This window comes from Notolepis coatsorum, assembly GCF_963971535.1.
Source record: "Notolepis coatsorum genome assembly, chromosome: 2".
In the NCBI taxonomy this organism is placed as follows: domain Eukaryota; kingdom Metazoa; phylum Chordata; class Actinopteri; order Aulopiformes; family Paralepididae; genus Notolepis; species Notolepis coatsorum.
In genome coordinates this window covers 26,870,204-26,886,977 of record NC_140166.1, presented here as the reverse complement: position 1 = coordinate 26,886,977, position 16,774 = coordinate 26,870,204, and the positions used below count along the sequence as shown (strand labels likewise).

At 40.8% G+C, this 16,774-nt stretch overlaps 1 protein-coding gene across 1 annotated transcript in view; it reads left to right on the top strand.

Moving 5' to 3' along the window:
* Window positions 1-2,984: 2,984 nt before the first annotated feature.
* The window catches only part of LOC311224298 (fructose-1,6-bisphosphatase 1-like), a 28,559-nt gene continuing 14,769 nt past the window's right edge, over window positions 2,985-16,774 (top strand). The window contains exon 1 of the mRNA XM_084309225.1: window positions 2,985-3,240. Coding sequence (XP_084165351.1) covers window positions 3,071-3,240 — 170 coding nt within the window. The 5' untranslated portion in view covers window positions 2,985-3,070. The remainder of the gene's footprint in view (window positions 3,241-16,774) is intronic.

Below are 16,774 nucleotides of genomic sequence, written 5' to 3'. Positions count from 1 at the left end.
GAAGGCCTTTTTTAGGTCTAGCATGACCATGCCGCAGTATTTGCCCGCGTCCACCTCTTGCTTGATGTGGTCGTTCAAATAGAGAAGGCATGTGTCAGTGGAGTGGGATGTTCTGAAGCCAGATTGGAATTCGTAGATTAGATTTTTATCCGTAAGGTACTTTTCGACCTGTTCGTATACTATTTTTTCCATGACTTTCGAGATGGATGTAAGGATAGAAACAGGGCGGTAGTTGCCTGGGTCTAATTTGCTGCCCTTTTTGTGCAGGGGTGTTACTCTCGCTATTTTGAAGTCCTTGGGGACGTGTCCCTGTTTTATGGAGAGGTTTATTATGTGTGTGATAACTGGGGTGATGGCGGCTGCTGAGTCTCTAAGGAATTTGGAGGGGATGTTGTCATGGCCAGTGGCCTTGTTCGGTTGGAGGGCGCTCAGTTTATTGAGTACCTCATCTGTAGTTACCATTTCCAGTTTGAAATCGTCTTTGTGGACGCCTAGGTTCTTGTAGTATGCTACTATGTGTTCTACCCCATACTGCCCTGAGTGGGAGGGTAGTTTGTTTACCAGTGTTGTGGCTATGTTTGTGAAGAAAGTGTTTAAGTAATTGGCTACATCCAGTTTGTCTGTGATGAGCGTGTTGTCCGTCTTTATGTTTGAGAACCTGGTTTTAAGTTTTTTACTGCAGCCTAGTTGATTATTGAATAATTTCCAAAGTTCACATGGTTTATTTTTGTTTTCCTCAGTTTTGTCATTGATGAATTTTTTTTTGCAGTTTTTATCATGGAGTTTATGTCATTTCTTAGTCTGTTTCTTTCTAGTTTGAGTTCAGTCACGTGGGCTTGGAGTTCACTGCTCGTGCTTTTGGTAAGCTTTGACTGACTTTTACGAAATTCAGAGCATTTTTTGTCTCTGGCTTTCATAGCGGTCAGTATTTCAGTGTGCATCCACGGCTCAGCGCGGTTTTTTACCCTGGTGGTTCTTAGGGGGGCCATGTTGTTTAGTATTGTTGAGAATTTGGTTTTGAAGCCAAGCCAGGTTTCTTCAACCAGTGTACCATTGAGTTCATCTGACCAGTCCAGGCTCTTCAGTTCAAGGTTAAAGGCCTCGCTAGAGTAGGTTTTGAGGTCTCTAGATGTGACTGTTTTGTGACAGCCAGCCTTTTGCTTTAGCTTTTTGCGGGTACAGAATATCATAATGATTTCTCTGGTCTGCATCCCCTTAACAATTGTGTGTATTGAGCTGTACTGTATTGTACCCATTCTGCAATCTGTTAATAAAGTTTTCAATCAATCAATCAATAATATTCACACTAGTCTTAAATTAATGGTTGCTCAGCTTAGACTTACTCATATATATATTATTATTCACACTAGTCTTGTAGCTCATCTTAATGAGACTTGCTCATATTGACACTAGTCTTGTAGCTCAGCTTATTGAAACTTGCTCATATATAAATATTCACACTAGTCTAGTCGTGTTGCTCATAATATATTATTCACACATTGAAACTGCGCTGTAACGCCGTTATAGATAGACACAATAGATAGGCACTAAAAACCAAATTACAAACATCTCAAAACAAACTAGTCAGACTACTGCTTGACCTGACTCCTAGAACCCACCTCACCCCTGCACACTTTGCCAACCTAGGATGGCTTAGAGTAGACGACTTGCAACTTGCAATGGGCCTGGTCTACAAGATACACTACACGACCAAGGTACCCATGTACATGTCAAAATACTTCCCAAAGGTCAGTGAATACCACGATCACAACACCAGAGGGAGTTCCACAAATCATGTAAAACCCAGATTCGGCTCAAACAAGGGACTAAACACGTTTCGCAATTATGCCACAACAATGTGGAACGCCCTACCCAAAGCTGTAAAGGAATGTAAATCACTACCCACCTTCAAAAACACTCTCAAAGAACACCTACGGGAGACTGCAATTCAAAACTGGCCCCTACAAATGTCCTAACCCAGTTGTACAATAAAGACCAAGCATGGCTTTGTCAGTATTCCAATGTACAGCCCCACCCCACCTACCCAACCTCCTCCAATGTACAGTTTCCATGTCAAATGTATGTCAGTATTCCAATGTACAGTGTCCCCCCCCCCTACCCAACCCCCCCCCCCCCACACCTCCAATGTACAGCCCCACCCCACCTACCCAACCTCCCCCAATGCACAGTTTCTATGTCAAATGTATATACACTCTTCTTCTGGATTTTTTTAGTATCACAAACAGTACTGTATTTGAAAATCTGGTATGTCATAAATGTATAGATGTAGCAGTACTGTCTATCTGTATGTCATGTGTGTGTGTCATATGATGAATTGAAAATGGGGGACCCTGATGGAAACAAGACGAAAGTCTTTCTCAGGTCTGCATCCTCTTAACAATTGTATGTATTGAGCTGTACTGTACTGTACCCATTCTGCAATCTGTTAATAAACTTTTCAATCAATCAATCAATCAATCAATCAATCAATCACAAGTTATAACGTGACGTGAACTCTATCCTCCGCATTTAAACGGCACTGTCTTTGAGCCTTTTGGAGTTTTAGCAGAGTGCACGCAGCCGGCCTGCCTCAGCAGTTGAATTTCAGGCATGAGGAAGTCTATTATTTGCGGCGTATCCTCCCTTTGGCACCGAGCAGCAGCAGCACGGTATCACTTCATCTGCTGCCTTTTCATAGCCGCATTGTCACAAAGCGTGCTGTTGTCAAGCGGGGGCCATACCTCTCTTTCAGTGGGGGCCAGTGGCCACACCTCTCTTTCAGTGGGGGCCACACCTCTCTTTCAGTGGGGGCCAGTGGCCACACCTCTCTTTCAGTGGGGGCCAGTGGCCACACCTCTCTTTCAGCGGGGGCCACACCTCTCTTTCAGAGCGGCTCTCACTTGGGATTGGCCACCGGCGTGGATCTGCGCACACCCCTCAACTACACGAGTTCCGCGTTGAAGGCATTTAAAAGAATATTATTTTCTTCCTCCTTCCTTCATCACCCAGGACCCTTGCTGCTGCTTTTGTTGTTGTCGTTGATGCACCCACAGTAGCTGCTGCAGCCATCATGTCGGACCGAGGATCGTTCGACACTAACGTGGTCACGTTGACTCGGTTTGTTTTGGAGGAGGGCAGAAAGGCGAAGGGCACCGGGGAGCTGACGACGCTGCTCAACTCTATGTGCACTGCCATCAAGGCCATCTCCACTGCGGTCCGAAAAGCAGGCATTGCCAACCTGTGAGTACCTAGAGAGATAATTAAGATATGCACGTAATAACTACACACACACCCAAGTTCTAGCCGAACGTAGGCTAGAATACACTATTAAAAAACACGTACAGGATTGCATCTGTGTTCGATATCAGATTGACTGAATGGATAACTTCGACATCCACGTTGGCACTGTAAAGGCAGTGTGGTTCTCAAACTTTTTTAAGTCAAGGTCCCCCAAATTGACGTGTAATATATGTCGGGGACCCCCGTTTGATTTGTCTCACGGACCCCTATCTGAGAAGATCATTGTTTTTAGATGTGATTTAGTCCAGAATTCCATAGTCTATAATGTATGTAGGTGGAGACTGGAGAGGTAACAGTGGAGAGAAGCCTGTGATCAGAATAATCATTCTTGTATACTCGTATAACTTCTAGTGAATAAAATGTCATCAGTGACATTACAACTATTACTCATTTAACTGGGGACCCGCTTCTCAGCTTCTTCAGGAGATCATTTATTTATTTATATACCGATATGCTATGCCATTGCGGTCAAGTGAGCCGTCTTTCACTTTTGCGTGGTCAAACCAGCCGCTCCTGTTTTTCGAGTGCGCGATTAGTTCCAGGTTTACGGTAATGCATTAAAACAACCACGGGAAGCTGTTGTAATTAACCGAAGTGACTTTCGAATACAGTCTCACAAGTAGATCTTACAGAAATACTTAATATTATGACATTGAATGCGCATCGAATCAATAGGACGTTTCGTATGTGCAGTATTATTTATTCTACCACTTATGATGAATTGAAAATGGGGGACCCTGATCATGTAAACAAGACGAAAGTCTTTCTCTGGTCTGCAATTGTATGTATTGAGCTGTATTGTACTGTACCCATTCTGCAATCTGTTAATACACTTATCAATCAATCAAAGCTACAGACAATTCCATGAGGAACACTTCCGGTGAGGATTTCAAAGTAAAGGATGGCATGTGGTTAATTTATATTATTTCACAAGTAGTTTATGACACTGCCATGTTTGTACTTAATACTTCTTAAGACTACTTGCACAAATAATATGAACTACTTTTACTGTGTACTTTTTGAGTAATTTGATTTTCAAAGTCCTTTCCATAGAACAATGAGCATTTTCGACTAACTTTGATGTGGGATAAAAAGCATTTCTTCCATAAGCAGTTTATGAACTACTTTTACTGTGTACTTTTTGAGTAATTTGATTTTCAAAGACCTCAAGAATGAGCATTTTTGACTAACTTTGATGTGGGATAAAAACCATTTCTTCCATAAGCAGTTTATGAAACTGCAATGTTTCTACTTAGTACTTCTTAGAGTACTTGCACAAATAATATGAACTACTTTTACTGTGTACTTTTTGAGTAATTTGATTTTCAAAGTCCATTCCATAGAACAATGATCTCGAAAATGCTCATTGTTCTATGGAAAGGACTGAAAATCAAATTACTCAAAGTACACAGTAAAAGTAGTTCATATTATTTGTGCAAGTAGTCTTAAGAAGTATTAAGTACAAACATGGCAGTGTCATAAACTACTTATGAAATAATAGAAATTAACCACATGCTATCCTTTACTTTGAAATCCTCACCGGAAGTGTTCCTCAGTGGAATTGTCTGTAGCTTTAGTGGTCGAATATACAATACTGCACATATGAAACGTCCTATTAGGCGTGTTTGAGATGGATTTCGGTTCGCCTCGAAAGTAAACTAGAGTAGCCGAGTGAAGCCGGGGGAGGAGTTAAAAAGGAGGACACTTCAGATTTCACGAGAGCCTCTCGCCTAGTCTCGCATGGCAGATACGCTTTCACGTCACCACACACACATTACACACCTGTCCAGCTCATTATAATGCGATGGACGTGTGCAAAATTAGATCAGATTCAAATGTACAGCACACCATATACTGCTATAGTGGAATATACTATTCATATACCATAATGTATACCATCTTGTTGCGCTCTCCTGGCCGCACGCACACACAACACACTGCTGAATAATTCTGTTTTGCATCAATATATATATGTATACTGTGTATATTGAGGCAAAACAGAATTATATATACAGTATTGAGGCAAAACAGACGACGCATGTGTGTATGTGTATTAGGGGTGGGACGATACATCGATCCAGATCGATACATCGATGTAATTATCAACGATCGAATCGGATCGATGCGATGTAATAAGATCGATTCATATCGATACTCTTATTTTGAAAATCCTGTGGCGAGTCTCATAACTGATTGTGTTAAATGGGCATATGATATCATCTCATATCGATCGCAGGCACCTGAATCTAATCGTATCGTATTGTATCGTGAGAGACTTTGTGATATCGGCAAATATCGTATCGTTGTCCAAAGAATCGATATCGTATCGTATCATGATGAAACTGGTGATTCCCACCCCTAATGTGTATGTGTGTGTGTGTGTCTGACAGCTTGAAGTTTATCATGATGATAACGCATAACATAATAAAGTTTTCAATCAATCAAACGTCTCATAACTCCCTGGCTGTCACGTGGCTGGTGACTGACAACTTTTCTGAGCCAATAGGCGCTTTGCGCGACCGCAGCAAGTCTCTTCCCAGCCGGGAGGCGTGTATCACTTCCGCAACGGATTTTGTCGGATTTCGGTTTCCGGGTTCGCCTGATTGGCCACGTGACACGCCGTGGCACGCCCCCGCGGCAGCGGCAGACTTCACTGCCGCTTTCCCACTTCAACGCCAGAGCAATATTGTCGCGCCATATGAGAGAGCGTAGATTTCAGTGTGTATCATTTAATCATTTATCATTTAACATTTGAAAGGCATACATTGTTGTCATACAGAAGTACAGAATACTTTTATCCAAAATGCTTCTTACTGTTAGAGACTGTGCTAGACAAGATAAGTATGAAATAAAATAGTATAGCATAAAATCTACGCTCTCTCATCCTGCTTTCCACAACGCGACAATATTATTAAACAGCAGCTCTGTCATTGAAGTGGGAAAAGTGAGCCGTATTGTATATTAGTACATTGCATAGTATATTGTATGGTAACTCAGTTACTTCTATTCTGCATCGAACATTGTACATTGTCTATACTGAACAGCGTGACCTCTATTTTTACTTCTATTTTACATGCTATACCATTTTATTTCATACTTATCTTGTCTAGCACAGTCTCTAACAGTAACAGTAAGAAGCATTTTGGATAAAAGTATTCTGTACTTCTGAATGATAAATGATTAAATGATACACACTGAAATCTACGCTCTCTCATCCTGCTTTCCACAACGCGACAATATTATTAAACAGCAGCTCTGTCATTGAAGTGGGAATAGTGAGCATTAAACAGCAGCTCTGTCATTGAAGTGGGAAAAGTGAGCATTAAACAGCAGCTCTGTCATTGAAGTGGGAAAAGTGAGCATTAAACAGCAGCTCTGTCATTGAAGTGGGAAAAGTGAGCATTAAACAGCAGCTCTGTCATTGAAGTGGGAAAAGTGATTAAACAGCAGCGCGTCTGCACTCAGAAGATGGCGCGACAATATTGCTCTGGCGTTGAAGTGGGAAAGCGGCAGTGAAGTCTGCCGCTGCCGCGGGGGCGTGTCACGTGGCCGTCGCGGCCAATCAGGCGAACCCGGAAACCGAAATCCGACTAAATCTGTTGCGGAAGTGATACACGCAGCCGGGAGCAGCCGGCTGAGAGGTACTGTGGAGCCTGGCTCTGAAGGCTGTGCGTGGCTCGCTCCCGCAGAGTTCCGCGCCTCGTCTCGTCAGATTTTCAGAGCAAGTCGGACAACATTCGAACCGTCATGCAACGCGCTTGGCGAGGCCGTAGTAAAACCTGCGCAGATCTGCGTCCGCCTATCCCATCTCGAACACGCCTAGTGATTCGATGTTCAATAATACTGCACATACGAAACGTCCTATTGATTCGATGCGCATTCAATGTCATATTAAGTATTTCTGTAAGATCTACTTGTGAGACTGTATTCGAAAGTCACTTCGGTTAATTACAACAGCTTCCCGTGGTTGTTTTAATGCATTACCGTAAACCTGGAACTAATCACGCACTCGAAAAACAGGAGCGGCTGGTTTGACCACGCAAAAGTGAAAGACTGCTCACTTGACCGCAGTGCAATACCTTCTATAGCATTTAGTGACATATTCCAATTGCAACAGGTTTTTAAAATAGTTATTATTACTGTTGGGGTCGATACCTGTTGGGGTCAATTTTGAGATAATGGCCATCCCATGATTGATCACACAAACATGGACAATTAAAAAAAAACATTTATGACGGTCATTGGAGTTTTACAATAGTACCGGTGGCCATTGTATATATAATGTTGGGTTACTACCTACTCTCATAAACGTTTTGTATCACCATGGTACCACTTTTGTACAGTTTCAAACCACAATAGTAGTAGTAGTTTATTCAGTCATCACACACAATCCAATATCCACAATCATTCAACAATTGATTTAGCAGTGACTGAAAAGGTACAGGCTGAAGCATAACGCGTATACATGCCTGTCCTATATTCGTAACACACGGACTCAAACGGAAACAAATTAAATTAAATAAATGACAAAATAAGAATGGTTCACATTTGTAATCTTCATACAAACCATTTTTTTTTAAAACTAAAAGCAAATTACTCATTCTCAAATGTATATCAGCATTGTTTCACAAGTTAATGTGTTACTGGTATACAGATGTTACTGGTATTTCCATCATATTTTGGTCAGCATCACCACCATAGTGACCAAAAAACATTGAAATACCATGATATTAGCTTGCTAATGGTGCATAGCCCCCCCCTCCCCCCCTCGTCTGGGAGGTAAAAGAAAAGGGAGCCATTTCCTGTAAGTTCCTGCAACTTAAAAACATTAAGTAATGTAAGCAGTGGTGGAAGAAGTACACTGTTCCTTTACTTAAGTAAAAGTAGAAATACTCAGATAAATCTGTACTCTGGTAAAAGTCCTTCAAGTAGAGAAGTATTTGCTATTGAATGTACTTAGTATCTAAAGTAAAAGTACACATTCTACATGACGTTTGTGCATCCATTGACCTCTATACGTTATGTTAAAGTGGTACACTATGTGGTCCAGTTATGCTGCTCTGATTACATCCTCTTGAAGTTGACAGGCTTCAAACGTGAAAGTATATAATCTTCATACATTTTTTATTTTGTATATAATATATGTATATATTAATATTATTATGTTTTCTATGCAAAATCATTTTCTTCAAAGTAACTAGTAACTGATGGGTTCAGATAAATGTAATGGAGTAAAAAGTACAATTATTTCCCTTGAAATGTAGTGGAGTAAAAGTATAAAGTTCGCAATTGTACTTAACTCATTGACTGCCAATAACGAGTATATTCGTTTTTTGCGCCCATGCACGCCAAACACGAGTATATTCGTTTTATGTTTTATTTATTTTTTATTATTATGATACTAGACACTTTCCCACACCTTGTGTATGTCAAGTCATGGATGTGGTAACACTGTGATAACGATCGAATCCCGATCGGTGGCAGTGTTGCCTACCTTTTGAGTACATCTGGGCCAGTTTCCTGTCCCCCACATGAACTCTGAACAGCAAACTGTTTGTGAGAGAGTCGGCAATAGTGATCCGTGTGTAGCGAATGATTGGAGATTATTATGAAGAGGAAAAACAAGGTGAAGACTATCCAGACTATGTTGAAGTCCGCATTTCTCGTAAATCAGAAAAATACTAAAGCCAAACCGGCCGAGGATGTAACGTTATCTGTTCAGAGCGTCTCACCGCGCCGCAGTAGTCGCAACAGCACGTCCAGAGCCGAATATTTCACTGAAATGTTCAGCGATGGCGACACAGATGCCGAGATTACTGAGTCAGACCCAGATGAGCCAGAATGGATGCCAAGTCGAGAAGCAGGTAAGATTACCCATGGTGGTTTTGTGAATAGAACAATATGTATCAACATGAGGCATGAGCCATTTTACCTGGAAATGTAGTGTCGAGCAACAAGCACGAACTGCGCATGCTTCACAAAAGACGTGATATCTCTTACTAGAAAATTTGCATGGGTTTTGGGGAAACTGGCCACTTTTTAGCCTGGGATTGTGCAGGAACGGATGTATGTAGAAATAAACGGTTCGTTCCCTGTTGGGAGTATAAGCATTTCAAATGAGCCATAGTGTGCTATGTCTCCATAGCTATAATATAGAATATACGATGGGTCTACAAACATCGTCAAAACGGTCTGAAATGCTGGCGCCAGGGAATAAAGATGGGGAAAACAGCGTGGCAGTCAATGAGTTAAGTACAGTACTTGAGTAAAAATACTTAATTACTTTCCACCACTGTGTATACGGTTGCACAATAGTCTACTTAAACACACGCACACTCGCACACAGTGGAGTGAGTGTGCACGAACCTAAACTAACTTTAGGTTAGTTGTAACTAGGGTTGCAACTAATGACTATTTTGGTAGTCGACTAATCTGTCGATTTTTTTCGATTAGTCGACTAATCGAAAAACAATTGTATTTAAAAAAAAAAAAAAAAAAAAAAAAAAAAAAATTCTTTCACTACCTATCTTTGTGAAAGTGGCTTCTCAGCTCTGGTCCAGCTGAAGACAGAGCAGAGGAACAGATTGGACATTGAGCATGACCTCAGAGTTGCTTTGAGACTCTTGTCAGGACCAAACAACATCCCCAGTTATCCCATTAGTTCCCCCAAACTTACTGTCGGTCTGTTATGTTAAGCTAAGAAGTCTTCAGCTGGCTGGACCAGAGCTGAGAAGCCACTTTCATAAAGATAGGTAGTGCAAAAAAAGAAAAAAAAATTATAATATTTTATTTTTTATTTTTGTAATGACTAATCGACGCAACAATATCTCGTCGACGATTTTTCATAATCGACATCGTCGATTATGTCGACTAATCGTTGCAGCCCTAGTTGTAACGTTAGTTTAGGTTCGTGTTAATGTTAGATAATGTACAAAATAAACGTATTCCGCTGCTATAGACGTCGCTCTTTTATTTTGAAACCCCCCAGAAAGGAAGTCATTATATTTGCTTTAGTGTCCGGTTAGCTTTAGTGTCTGGTTAGCTCCGTTAGCTAGCAGCCTATCAAGACCAGCCATTGGAATACTGTTTTCTAAATTGGGGAGGCTTTTAATCGTCAAGGTAAGAGGATTTTAAGTCATGGTATCAATAAACTTCAATCGGTTCGGATCCTTTGAATGAATGAGTGTCAACAAACACGGCTTCACGTAGAAATCACTGACTGCGCCCAGAGACGAGTGGTTAGGCAAATTTTTTTTCGAGTATATTTGCTTAGAAAACGTAATTGTCTAATTCAATTATTTTTTATTTCTCCACGTGGTAAATACACAGGTCACAACATGTTTACAGGAACGTTTTGGAGTTGTATTTTGAGTGTATTTCGTGACTGTAGGGCACTGTAGGGAACGTCAGGCTCTAACTCTGCCCCACTTCCAGTGATGAAGCTAAGCTACGCTAACGGAGCGGCTGTTCCCCAAGCCTAATTCATGCACAGAGACAAAAAAGGTATGTATCTTCTTGTCTAACTCCAGGGAAGATGTTAAATAAGCTAATTTCCCAAAATGTTGGAGTTTTCCTTTAATAAAAAAAGTTTTCAAAACCATAGGCGCTTTGTCACAGTGGCAATAGTTGTCATAGTTGGAAATATTTCCGAACCCCACCTAACCTGGTCCCCACCCCAACATGCCATTTCCTTTACTACTAAAAAGACAAGATTAACACAAAGACACAATTATAGTTATATTTGAAAATTAACAAAAGCACAAAGGCCACTAACCATGGCCCTTTCAGGTTTAACTATTTAAGAAAAAATTATTCTACAATAGAATATAGAAGTCCACATTTTCAATGGCTAGTAAGTACCCATTGTGATGCCATTAGAAGGTTCAGGTATTCATTCCACCTGAAAGGATTGCACCAGGTTTTGATACGTCTGCACTACTACTGATTATTAACTACCAAGTACATTCATAATTGTTAATGGAGAGCTGCTTTTACCAAAGCAAAGACGGTGTACTCTTTCATCACAGCTTAAACACTGTAATGACTGAGACTTGCCATTTCATTACACACAAGTATGCCCACAATCACATACTTCCTCTTCAAGAAATGCTGCATCATGCTGCCATAGCAGTATTTCTAGTTAATTATCACAGTGTACAAGTTAGGGATGCCCCGATCACGTTTTTTGCCACCGATACCGATCACCGATCGTCGTGAGCCATATCGGCCGATACCGATCCGATACCGATCGTTTTTGATTAAAAAGAAATTAAAAATTATTTTATATAAAAAGTTTTTTTTTTTTTAAATAAAATATATATATTATATAATTAGACTTGTACTTGTATTATCTGCGAGACATCGCCACCACGCAACAAGTCAAAATGCTCACCATCTGCAAACAGCTCCACTGTCTGTGTGTACTCTAGTAGCCTCCAGCTCCAAAAAGGATTCTCCGGCGCTGCAGCGGGACCCTATTGGTAACGTTATGCTTTGGTCATTTCACATTCAGCAAGCCCTCAGCTCGAATACGCATTCAATCAATGTTATAAGACATTGATATCAGGAGCTATCTGTAGCTACTGCTAGCCGGCTAGATGACGTTAAGACAACTATTTAGTTCAATCGGACATTTCGTTTTGAACTGTGAACTAACGTCAGCTAACGCAAGCTAACGCAAGCTAACGGAGATATCAACATGGACTACTAGACTTCCTGGGGCATTTGTTGATATCCGGAGCAATCAGTAGCTAGCCGGCTAAATACCGTTAGACAATTCCTACTAAAAGTGAATAGTTGACTGGGTAATTTTGTTTAAACAGTAACGATAGCTAGGTAGCTAACGTTAGCTCAGGTCGAATGCACTATCTAGACTCAGCAGAGGAGGTCCGCCTCCTCTGTGTTTACAAACTCTACACGGGTACGGGCGGGGCTAGGGAGGAGGAGCAGTTTGCAGGTCCTGTGCGTCTGAGACAAGCGAGTGAGATATCCACTTGATCAGTTTCCGCGATCGGCGAATATGACTAATTATCGGAATTCCCCGATCGCATATTTATACTGATTATCGGCCGATAACGATCGGTGGCCGATCGATCGGGGCATCCCTAGTACAAGTGCACATGGAGTACAATGAGATTTGGAGAGCTGCTTTACAACACAGGAGATGTCAGTTTTTAAGAAATGGCTTGTCCAACAAAATTCAACAACGATTTGAGTCTGATTCTTTAAGCAAATGCCAGGTGCATCATAAAATCTTGCATATCTGACATGTAATATGTATACAAATGTGATGGGACTCACTCACACAGAATTATGCAAATGATCAAAATACAAGATACAAATGAGTGCTGGGTGATATGCCCAAAATATCATATGTTCTTAGTTTTGAGTAATTACCGTGTTTCTTTTACCGGAAAAATATTAAAATCTTTCCAGTCAGAGTGGGCCAAACTGGCCAAGATAGCCTGCTTGATCCCTGTCTCCAGTGTGCTCTGTGTTTCAGTACAAGGAGCAGTGGCTTAGCACTGTTTGTGGTGCTAAACTAGATGGTGGAGAGGTAACTTTCTCTCTTTCAACACTTTGAGTGCCACGAACGAGAAACTCGTTATTTAATCCCTCTTTTTTAAATGATCGATTTCCATTCATTTTTCATCAATCTAGCCTCACGTTACCAGTGGGGATCTATCTGAGCTCGAACAGGGAAAATACTGCCCCTATCGTCTCTCCGGATGGTATTGCACCCATTGGATTGGACTGAATGAAATGGATGGGGAAAAAGAGTCCGGAATCCACATTTTACTTGTCAGGCATGTAACCGGAGATGATCCCAGTAATTTCCCACCCTCAGAACAGCGTGGAATATATCTTTCCAGTGCCCAGCGTTGGATCGATAAACGCGATCGATATTTGGAATGGCGATCAGGAATTGGAATAATCTTTTTGGAGGACATCTGATCTGAGGTAAGGAATCTATTTGACCAGTCTTGGGATAATCAGAGCTCTTTTCACCTATATCTCAGCGTGTCCCATATATGTGTGTGTGTGCTGATCAGGAAATAAGATAATTGATTTTTCAGCCCGCTTCTCTAGCGTGCATAAGTACACATATACTATCGATAATCTAGCATTTATTTGAAAACTATTCATAAATAGGCCGAAAAATGACAATGTGTTTTGTGTATTCCAGTAAAGCGCGATTCCTGCAGAATCTTTATTTTTTTCTGGAAGTTTAAAAAAACAAGCGTTTTTCAAAATGGTATAAAACGGAAATGTAACGATTAAAAAACAATCCGTTTCGACAATGTTGATTGCAAACAAGTTACTTAAAAAACAATCCGTTTCGACAATGTTGATTGCAAACAAGTCATTGATAAGTGACGGGCGTATTAGACACATAGGCATAATTTAAGATATAGTTTATGCGTTCGCAAATGTGCTCGCCCTCCCATTGACTACAGCGCTGGCACTCAAGCGCTATTTCTGGCGCCCCCTGCTGGCACTCGAAGTGTTAAGAACATTCACTTATACAAAGATCGAAACGGATATATATCTTTGGCGGGTTAATTTAACTCTACTCAACAATCTTGAGGTTTCCGTCAAATTATAAGCTAGTCCGAATATAAATGTATAAGCTAAAGTTGCCTACTTTTCAGTACAAATATTATAAATCTACATGCCTTGATGATGTCATTCTTATAGAGTTGATCAATTGTTAAGCTCAATAAACACATAATATTTGACCGAAATGTCTCCCATTTTGTCTTCTGGGACATTGAAATTTTCCAGGACAAGTGGACTGGCACCAATTATTTCGAAACAGAACGGTTTTGAGGGTATATATACATGTGGACATACTTGTGGACGACAGTAGTCAAAATACATACCTTTTCGTGGATCCATGAGTCACCTTCATATTCAGTACACCTCCCAGCTCGATGCTCTTCCGTATTCAAACTAGGGGTGGGGGAAAGATCCATACTGCGATATATCGTGATATTTTGTGTGCTGATATTTTATAGCTACACTGATTCCAAGTATCAATGTAAACTTTTTTAAATTTAAATATATAAAATACTTTATCTTATTAGATAAAACGGATGATTTATATATATAATTTTTTGACCGTTTTCGGTTCGGGACATAATTTGCAGTTGAAAAAAGGTAATTCATCAAAATATATCACAACATTGCGATATTACAATCGTACTATTGTGATGATATCGTATCATGATTCCCACCCCTTCTGTCTCTCTGTCTGTCCCCCTCTCACATCACTGTACCCGTCAGATAACGGTATACAAAACACTATCCAACATCAGTATGAAATAGTACCAAATAGTACCAGTGGTGGAAAGTAACTAAGTACTTAAGTACAATTGCGAGCTACTTGTACTTTATGTGAGCATTTTCATTTGAGGGAACTTTCTACTTTTACTCCACTATATTTCAAAGGAAATATTGTACTTTTTACTCTACTACATTTATCTGAAACATCAGTTACTAGTTACTTTGAAGAAAAAGATTTTGCATAGAAAACATGGCAAAAATTAAGATTATGTACATAACTTCAAGAGGACATAATCAGAGCAGCAGAACTGGACCACATACCACTTTAACATCACCTTTAATCAGAGCAGCAGAACTGGACCACATACCACTTTAACATAACCTTTAATCAGAGCAGCATAACTGGACCACATACCACTTTAACCTTTTAGAAGTCAATGTATCTGGGATTGAATGCTCCCAAATACTGGAACACACACACACATGTAGAATGCATACTTTTACTTTAGATGCTTACATTCAATAGCAAATACTAGTAGAATTTGAATGGGTGACATTTACTTTTACCAGAGTACTCATTTATCTGGGTATTTCTACTTTTACTCAAGTAAAGGTACTGTTTACAGTAACACAAAATAAGAGACGGCAAGATACACAGGCTGTTCAGCACCTTTTGTTTTAAGGTGGCTATGGCTGCAGGGATAGGCTTTCCCCAAAGCGAGCCCTTCTGTACCCCAGTGTTCTGTACCTGCACCCAGAAGGCAGGGTAAGGTAGTGAGTGACGTCCTGTTCTATTGAGATCGCAATGCGTGCAATGGTCATATTGTTTAAATGGTAAATGGCTGCATTTATATAGCCGCTTTTATCCAAAGCGCTTTACAATTTGTTCCTCACATTTTTACCCATTCACACACCGACGGCGGAGGCGACAATGCGAGGTGCCGACCTGCTCATCGGGAGCAATTGGGGGTTAAGTGTCTCGCTCAAGGACACTTCGATGCGCTGCTCCAGGAGGAGCGGGAATCGAACCAGGAATTTCCGGATTACCAGACGACTGCTCTACCTTCCGAACCACTGTCATTTAGGTCTGTAGGGTTGGGTGTGGAGAGACCGATTTTCCTGGCAGCAGTGTTGGTTATGCGACGTGTGAGTTTGGCCTGTTGGTAATGGATAGTAAGTTTAAGAAGCAGGTGGAACAGTACAGTAGGATGGGCTGAATGATGCTCTGGTACAACAGTAGGAGATGGGTGGGTGGGGGGGGGGCAGGGAACAAACTTAACTTTTTGACTTACCAGCCATTTGGCTGGTAGATTTTTAAAAGTACCAGCCGGGCAGATTTTTTACTAGCCAAAAATTATAAATAGCTTTTTAGTATATCGCCATGTGTTATTATTACATATAATACTCTCATATGCTATTTTCAATTAATGTCATAAACAACATAAGGAATATTAGCATAATTTTGAGTGGACTGAAGGAATGAGTCAGCATTAATAGTTTTAAATGCAAATAATTTATTGAAACATAGAAGTGGGGTCGGGACACACACACACACACTGTTTCAACTCACCACCCCCGCATCATATTGTAGTCTGTCTTCAAACTTCCACTCCTCTCAAACATTTTTATATTTGAATATCAACATTATCTGTCCATCCTCAGTAATCCTCAGTTTACTATAATATACTCCTGTCCGGAGTCCTGACTAGTGACTCCGTCGTCTTTCCAAACGCACGCACGCACACACACACACACAGGGAAGGGGAGAGTGCCCCCCCCCCCATTTCCCTTTCCTCAGTGCTGTTTACTGTGGCTCTGCCTCGTCTGATCATCAGGATTAGCTTGTTAGCTGACGTTAACGTTGTAGTGATTGGTACATAAACGTTAATTTCGGGCGATGTGGGCATAAAGCATGTAGCTGCATTGGACTCGTTGTGAGAAGAAAAAAAACATCACGGACTTATTTCGCGTCTGTAGGCTCACTGCTGTGTTAACGCTGCTCTGTTTACAACGCTGTTTTCAAGAAACAACACGGACTGGGCGGATATCATATGACTCGCGGAGTTGCTAGAGGGTTTTCAAAATAAGAGTATCATATTAACCTGAACGTTGCTAGCTGCCGGAGCCCAGATATTATGACTGGAGCTGCGCTTGGGGGGGCAATGAGACCCGCACAGGATTTTCAAAA